Source organism: Malurus melanocephalus, unplaced genomic scaffold, assembly GCF_030028575.1.
Source record: "Malurus melanocephalus ecotype Western Australia unplaced genomic scaffold, MMel_1.1 scaffold_445, whole genome shotgun sequence".
In the NCBI taxonomy this organism is placed as follows: domain Eukaryota; kingdom Metazoa; phylum Chordata; class Aves; order Passeriformes; family Maluridae; genus Malurus; species Malurus melanocephalus.
Genome location: NW_026623677.1, coordinates 37549 through 46294, shown reverse-complemented (window position 1 = coordinate 46294; position 8746 = coordinate 37549). Strand labels below are relative to the sequence as shown.

General features: G+C 35.1%; 1 protein-coding gene across 1 annotated transcript in view; it reads right to left on the bottom strand.

Moving 5' to 3' along the window:
• Positions 1-4361: 4361 nt before the first annotated feature.
• LOC130581922 (low-density lipoprotein receptor-related protein 1B-like) overlaps positions 4362-8746 on the bottom strand; it is a gene marked incomplete at its 5' end in the record, with an annotated part of 41777 nt that continues 37392 nt past the window's right edge. The window contains one exon of the mRNA XM_057380322.1: positions 4362-6807. Within this exon, the coding sequence (XP_057236305.1) occupies positions 6667-6807 (141 nt within the window). The remainder of the gene's footprint in view (positions 6808-8746) is intronic.

The window sequence follows — 8746 nt, the reverse complement described above, 5'->3', positions numbered from 1 at the left end:
ATCCCCTCCCCTTTGGAGAGTGCTCAAAAAAATTGCTCTGAAAACAATGGTCAACGAAAATAGGATGTGATACAGTAATAGGTGACAATATCGAGGTTGTCACACTGTATTTATGGGATATGGCTGTTTRAACAGACAATATGATTGCTGCTTTTCAATTACACTTTCATTATGGCAAATGATTTGCTGTTTCATTTACTGCTAATGTGCTTGTTAACCTAAATTATTTTACTCCTTCACTAAAAATGTATTTAAAAGAAAATCTTTCTAAAAGTCTGCTTTAAAAATATGTGAGAAGAAAATTTATTTTAAAAAGTTATTTTAAAATGTTGAAATGTTATTCAAATTTTAAAATACTTATAGCAGTAGACACTAATTGTAATGGATGTATGAACTTCTTAGTATGAAGAAGGGATTTTTCCTGCTTATCATAGACCCTTAAAAATAATTTGTTTCATTCAATTTTGATATTCCTTAAAGAAGAACATTGTTGTCCAATCAAGCATGCTTAATTAGGACTTTTCAATGACAAGAAATGCTGTTCAATCCTTTAAGAATTATTAATTTTGCAATAAAATGTGTGAGTGCAGTGATACAGTTTTCCAAATATTCTTAAACCTGAGTGGATAATATTTTTATTTGGATCATGTACAACTGCGACTGTCCAGTGTTACTTTCCAACTCAGGGATTACTCTCTGCTTTTCCCCTCGCTCTGTCCCCGTGCCCTTGCATATTTAATCAWAATTGGAAGTCAAGTGACTTTTACAAGACAGGAATGTTAATTACCTTTCAAATTGYTGGAGAGGGTACTTTGTCTGGAGTTCCTCTGATTGTGGTAATTAATTAGTGGTGCGAGGTCAGCCTCCTGTCTTGCACAGTTCATTGAGCAGCGTCTTTTCAAATATTTATAAAGATGTTTTAGTACCTATCACTGAGAGCTACATTAATGTTTTAATTTGGGCAGAAAAAAAGCACAACTTAATCCTGTCAGACACAACTGTGGTAGTATATATATMTAGTAGCAATCTCAAATCAGGCATTGTTTTTCATTTTATTCATGTTCATTAAGAATAGGGGAGAAATATTTCTGATTCTGCAATGTTGGAAACAAACTGGTGGAAATGAGCTAAAGCTACAACTGTAGAAAAATTGACATTAAAATACTGTTCAGGGCAGGGAACTACTAGAATTTCAGGAATTTCAAGATGATTAAAATACCTGAATATATGCAGAAAATCATCACAGACCTTCCACAAAGGCCTAACACTTCTGTAATCACTTCCTGTTTACAAAATACTTTATTTCCTATTATCATATTTCACCAAGTGTGCAGAATTTCTGTCTCTGGGGGTACCTGGCCACACTCCCTGAAGGCGTGAAGGGAAGGCAGAGTGTGCTGATGCTGAGCTGGAAGGCAGAAAGCTGCATCTGACTCTCTCTGCTACAGCTTTTCCCATCAGATCTCACTGCTCTCACACTCAGCAACCAYGTGAGCTTCATTCCCTCTTTTCTGTTAGACCAGGACTCCACACCTGAGGTACCCTGTGGGGATGCCAAAAACTCAGAGCCATCAATGGCACTAAATCTTTGTCCTAAACCTGGCTGCTGCTGCTCTTTGGACAGAGCCATGGTGGCCCTGCCCCGGTTCAGGTGTTGGGTCTGTCACAGACAGGACACCAGGAATGAACATCACCAGGTGAAAACCCATCTCGGGGCAATCCTTGAGCTGTCATGGTGCCTGGGCACTCACCTGTTGTGAAGATCATCTCTTCAGCGTTTTCTTGAATCCTCACAGTCTTACCTTATTCTGTTTATTGCTAATGAATCACCAAACACCAACTGATGACAAGAGTTCTGCAGAGCATCACCAACACGAGTGAGAAACTGTTGCCCTACACAGCTTGTTTCTTGAAATCTTCTGAGGTGCCAACTCTTGTAACATTCAAAGTTGTTTATTTAAGAAATATTTTAAGAAAATGTCAGTGACCAGCTTCTGTAATCTTTTTTTCTTTCCTCTCCAGGATGAACAGATACTTTAAAAGAGCTTTAGCAATAATCCTAAATTAACATTTCCTTTGAGTTTCCAYAGAAGCTTCAGACCTGCCTTTCTACTCACCTGTGAAAATATTTTTTTTTACTCAAAGTACACAGCAGTTCTGATACAAKACACACTATGTATATGTTGGCATCTTGGCATTTTAAAGTTACTTTTTTTTTTTAAAAGATGGATCATTATTAGGTTTGGTAGGAATAGTAAAGGTCAGCAGCATCATGATCTTCTTTCCAGGGAAAACTCACTGAACGTCCTTTGAGCTCCCTCTCCACGAGTACGACTTTGAACGTCACTGTCAGAGCCCACAAGAGGCACAACACAAATCATGGGATGTACACGGGGAAGCAAAAAGATTCCTCATGAATTTCCTCCTTTTTGTCACCCTAAAATATGGGCACTAAATGAGAAACCCTTACTTCCACAAGATCAGTATTTCACATGTGGACATGGTAAGCACGATAAATCAGTGACTTGGGATGATAAATTATCCTTCCTTCCTTCCATCAGCCATCCTTCTGTCCATCTAAGACTTGAAAACTCCAAATGCTTCAACATTTTTGCAGAGATGCCCAGGGCTACACAGACAAGATTCATTGTTGGGCTGCTTGTTCCACATGAAAAATGTCTTTGCTTTAGGGCCAACTACCTTGAGGACCTTTCATCATCACTGACATTGCTTTCCTAAAACATCTTCTCACCCTCCAAAAAGGGGATGCTTGATAAGATATTTGGTTCTATTCTGATATATTTGGCACTTTCACAAATTTGCTGAAATGTTCACACAAAATTCAATTAATGTGTGTAACTGCACTGATTCTGATTTAAAAAAAAAAAAAAAAAAAAAAAAAAAAAAAAAAAAAAAAATATTAAAAAAAAAAAAAAAAAAAAAAAAAAAAAAAAGCTGCTTTATTAGGACTTTCTCAGCAATCTCACTGTTAGGTAATTGAGGAAGAAATTTTAAAGGCATTTCACTACAGAGTTTTCCTTCTGCAAACATCAAACACCACAACTGTCTTAGAAATAAGAAAGAAACAATTAGGAAAACAGCAAAATATCCTCAAACATGCTTCTTAATGTGCCTATCAGCAGGACTGCATTCGTGTTGGCAATCTGAGATGTGAGSAGTGACTAATTAGAGCACCATCCATCTCAATTTGTCATTTAGAACTTCTGTTGTCATCATTTAGAGTTTACTCAAAGTCTTGCAMAGACCAAGAGGCTGATCACAAGGCAGAGACTCTGCTGTACTATTATGTAAATAAATTAGTATAATCTCTGTAGGAAAATAAAAAAAATCCATTAAACAGAATTACAAAATTTTGACCAAATCCTTTTTTCGTTTCAAGTTTTTCATAGAGACTCTCTATCAGCAAAGAATTTTAGCATCTGGTTTGTGATGAAGCACATCATGCTCCCTGTMAAAMTTACATTTATTTTTGTCATCTGTTGAATGACAATGTGGGTATTCCTTAGCCTAAGAGCACAGTTTCAGGGTTAGAGTTACCAGAAGCTCCTTTTCCCTGAATAATTTAAATAATTTAAATAATTTCACTGAATATTTGTGGAACCCACAAACTGCATCATATTGCTAAGAAAAATCATTAGTACTGAGGAAGAAAAATTTTGCCCTGATTAATCCTGTGGAAAAGGACAGAACTGGCATTTCACATCAATGTTCATTGAATGCTTTCAAAGGAAAGCAAGAAAAAAAAGGCAGAAAAAGCCTTGCAACTACACTCTTCTAAAGAGATGCTTTAATCAGTGATGCAGCCAATTTTTTTTACTTCTAAGCTTGTGTCAACTTCAAGCACACATGAATCTGTGCCATTAATAACAGCAAAAAGGCCGTGGGAATGTAAAAAGTCAAATGTTTTYCTTGTCCCTTGTAAAAATGTATAGAATTTCCTGCCCAAAAATATTTTACTGAACTTGTGAGGATGCACATATAGGTTATTGATCAGGTCCTCAATCCTTCACCCTTCAAATCCTGGTGTGTTCTGCACACCTCCAGAGCCTGGGGATTTGGGGGATGTTAAAGGACTGTGGAAACAGTTCTTGTGGAGAACCTTGGTAAAGTAAAAGGCAAACAAAAAGAAATCCATTGTGGATTATTACACCTATGTGCAATTTAAAGATTTTTAAGTATAGCAGTCGTAGAACTCAACATCTCCATCCAAATCCTACCTACATACTTATGACCATATTCTGATCTAATGCCCAATATTTAATAGCTCCATTGACATCAACTGTGCATTTATAAGGAAATAAATTTATTTTTTTATAAAGTAATTAACTTTCAGGCAAGTAAAGAAAGTAAATAAATTGTCTCACTGAAGGGAAACAGAGACAGCACAATAAGTAAAATTGCTCAGACTCRTGTAAGAATTCATGATTTCAAACTCATGTTACTTTTGTACCCACTAGTTAAAATTTAGGTCTATCTGAGTACTGAAGACAAAAGAATTCTCTGACAGAAAATGAGTATTACTGAAATTTCCAGCTACTTATGTTTCATAACAACTCTAAGTGTGGAAAAAAAATGAGGGCCTAATCCACATCTGGTGATGCCAGCAGAAAAAAAATGCAGAACCTGTGGAATCATAGCTGTGTGGTATGAAACTATTTAATACAGTACTTTGATAGAAAAAATAATAGCTTTAAAGTTCTATTGACATTAATATACAGCTATACACCTAAGTTATCCAAACACGTGCAGRGCTGCAAAAACATTCAAAGAGAATTTGTATCAAAAGCAAAAATTTTCTTTAAGAAAAGGGATTTAGCCATCTGTACAAAGTAATGTTCTTTTGCTTCAATTTGCTCTTTCTTTAACTTTCATTTTAKAAGTTAAATTTAAAAATTAGTCAACACACTGAATTAAGTATGTAGATTTTCATTTAAATAAATCAGTCAACAATTTTTTTTATAAAGTATTTAACACTTCATTGTAGAAACATAGGCAAAATGACTATTATAACCAAAATGAAAAATACTGTTCAATTTAAAAAAATGTACTTAAACAAGAACCTGAAAAAGTTTATGATATGCATAACATCGTTCAAGCAAAATTGCACTAGTATTACATAAATCAAGAGTTTTATAAAGGCCCCAATATGGCAAAGTTTAGAAATAGGTAGTATGCATGCACAATAGTACAACAAAAATCTCTTATAAAACAGCAGTTATTTTTGTAATGCTTGTACAAAGGGAATAAAGAGCAACCACAAACATATTTAATCTGTTAGGTTAATATATTATGATAGCTAAAAGTCAGTCATGTCTAGCAGAGGAAGGAAGGGTCCTCTGCAGTATATGTGTGAATACATCTTTTGTGCCTTTAAAGTTATGTATAAAATATTTTGATTCAGTTCAAACCTGAAAGTAATTGCATTCTTTATTTCCATCAAAATTAAAAAAGTTGATTCGGATTTTGCTTCTTTGCAACAACAGAAAACAGACCAGGTCRGAGAAGTGCTGGAAACTGATACTGATGCTTTTCACTTTTGATACTTGGACTTYGACATTTAACCCAGACTACAGAAACGTGGGCTTTGCTAAGGTTTCACTAATATGCAGTTAGGCTCGTTTTACCTCCACAATATCACAGTTTATCTTAATTTAAAGAAACTGCTGTGTTTTGAACCCTTTAATGTCACTAAACAGGTGCGAGGGTTTTCTCGTGATTGTCAAAACCGAATGYTGTGATCATCTGAGTGTGCTTAAGGTTTGGGGTCTGGCTTCTTCCCTACTGCTYGGGGAGTTATTAATCCATACATACTGATTGTGATTAAGTGAATAAACATGTAAAGCATGTGTAGGCAATGCCCTCTTGTGCTCTAGGGTGGCTACTGTCCTACAGGACTGTTGGAGTTCGTATGCTTTTGTCCCACAGCAAGTAAGGTTTCCGCTTCCAAGATATATCGTTACTATGTTCTATAAGGTTTTAATAAATACAAAGCTTGTTTACATGGTATATATGTTTAGTATATCATGTACAGTCACTGAATTTCTGAAACATAATCATTGTGTTCATGCAGATCATTAGATGTTTCACTTCTATAGTCTCGTTTACTTCTTGGCAACCTAAAGCTAATTTAAAAGCAAGTTATGCTTGTTTGTGAAAAGTTATCTAGCTTCATCAGGATCTGAAGAGAAGTTCTAATGGGCACAAAGAAGAGAGTAGACCATTCAATCATTCTTTCACCATTTAAAATAAACAAAATTACACACTGTACTACAGCTTCCAGACTACATAATGAAAAAGTGCAGATACCATCTTCATCGATTAAGTAGAACCAAAAAAGTTCATAGAAAATAGATTGCTCATTTTCACGCTACAAACGAATATGTTGTTTGCCATTTTAACAAATTTAAAGGTGTGTTATTTCAGCAGCATTGTTGTAAATTTTACCGTAGTGCAGTTTCTTTTTCATAAAAATACCTTACAAATGGTCAGTCAAAAGTCATCAGCAAAAGAAAAACCCAGAAAACAATCAACCAAACAAAAAACAGAGGTAATGCTGATGCCAAAACAATTATAATACTGTTGGTACATAGAAAAGTAATCCTTATATTTTATACATTTATACAGAGTATAAAAGGTAACAGCAGATTATGCCACAGTCTCCCTTATCCCAATATCTATTTTCTTTGGAAGAAGTTCTCTTCTTTCATCGACGCTTGCTAAGGAGTTTCGACAGTTTTGTCCATCCACGTATAACTTTGCATATACTGGATTGGCGTAATTCGTTGGCTGCAGAGAAACAAGGCAAATGTTAGATTGCTCATGTTGAATAAAAATCAGCATTTATGGAAATGGAAATGATTTTGTTAAAGCAAGAACAAGTACACACAAAATATAASAGGACGTATTTAATAGATACCTGGACGTCTGCAAACCTGATGATGAGTTAATTACTTAGTTGAAAATTAAATTCAYGATGAGACATGCTATTAAAGTAACCAATGGCATGACATGCAGCATATTATGATATTAAAACCATATAAACAATGACGAAAATTAAACGAAAAACCTGGAAAAAATGTCTCTGAGGTTGACTTGTCCACCTTATTACACTGGAAGATTTCAGAATAGATATGAAGGAGTTTATAGAGAAGGTGCACTGTGAGACCATGTGACAAGTTTAACAGTAGAAAACTGCAGCCAACAGTTTCCATATATTACCTGTTCTAAGACATCAGCATCCCATCAATAGCTGACCATGTTTTCGAATTCTGTGGCCCAAATACACAACATGATTTGACCAAAAAAAATTCAATACTTTTGTAATGTAAATTAAACTTTAATAATAAACCAGCATAACTGTCAATATATCATAGTAGTTACAAATTGAGAAGTCTTATCTCAACAATTTTGRTAGTTTGGACTGTAATGAAAAACATTGTTGAAATAAGTGGCACTTCAGTACACGACAAGTCCATTTTTGATGCTGCAAAGCACTTAGTTCTGTGAGAAATCCCCTGAGTCTCCACTACTTCCTTTATACTTCGTGCCTTTATTGTCTCTGGAAGATCTTTGCTATCCAATTAAAGTTCAGCTTTTACCCATAATAACAGGAAAGGGCACCTTGTGGTCAAAATCCTCCTCTTTCTTATAACTAATTTATCAGCACTGCTCTGCTTACACTGAGTGAAACACCAGCAAGCTCTAAAAAAGGAGAATTAATTTGTTTGGTCTGATTTGAATTACCCAAACCAGAATCGGTTAAGTTTTCTTGACTTGAAAATAAGTATTGTGAGTACACCCTGGGAAACAAGGAATGAAGGATGATTGTAGTTTTAGTTCTTCCTTGCCCTGTTGATCAACACTCTTTCTTAGCCCAGGATTCAGCTATTCCTCAGGCTGGAGAGCTACAGCAGCTACTCATTTAGTGAGTTAAAAGCTGCCCATTCCATCTATTATAGATGGCAAAGTGGGCCACACTTTCCTGGAATGCAGGCAGAACAAGGTGAGACACATTTATTTAATTTAATATAAAAAATTAGCATTAAAGGGAAAAAAAAAAAAGGAGAAATGCTACTCTCAGTTCCACCTATCTATCCCCACTGGAGATCTTTACATTTCTGGTCATGATGCTAACTGGAAATTTAGGAATAMACAAATTTAATTCTGTTTCAATGGTCAGGACTTTTTTATTTCATTGACAACCATTGGTAAGAATGATAACCACAACAGACCCCTGGCATCTATGGAGTGCCTTCTGGAGTTATTAAAATTATATATAATGGCAGGTTCTGCCTCGTGATACCTCTTKGAGTGGTACTGATTGCACAAGGCAGTACAGAAAGAAGCTGGAGTCACCAGAATTTAGGAGAAAAATTTAAAGATGGGCAAATATTCTGGCTTTCATCAACCATGGTTCTGTGCTCCATCAGAAAAATCCCACCCCATAACAACTGATAAACTTCCAAATACAACATATTACAATCATGCAAGAACGTGAATGGCACAAAAGATGAATTTATATTKAGGCACATGAAAATGAATGTCATATTGATGTCCCTTTTGTGTTTTAAACAGTGTTTGCAAACATCATACTAAATTGCAGTAAAAAATCTGATGTTTTAGTAGAAACTGTTTTCTGATACAAAACCATTGAAATCTGAACAATTTTAAAATATGCTTTGAAAATTATAAAGGAAATTGTTAATTTTTATGTGCATGAAATTCC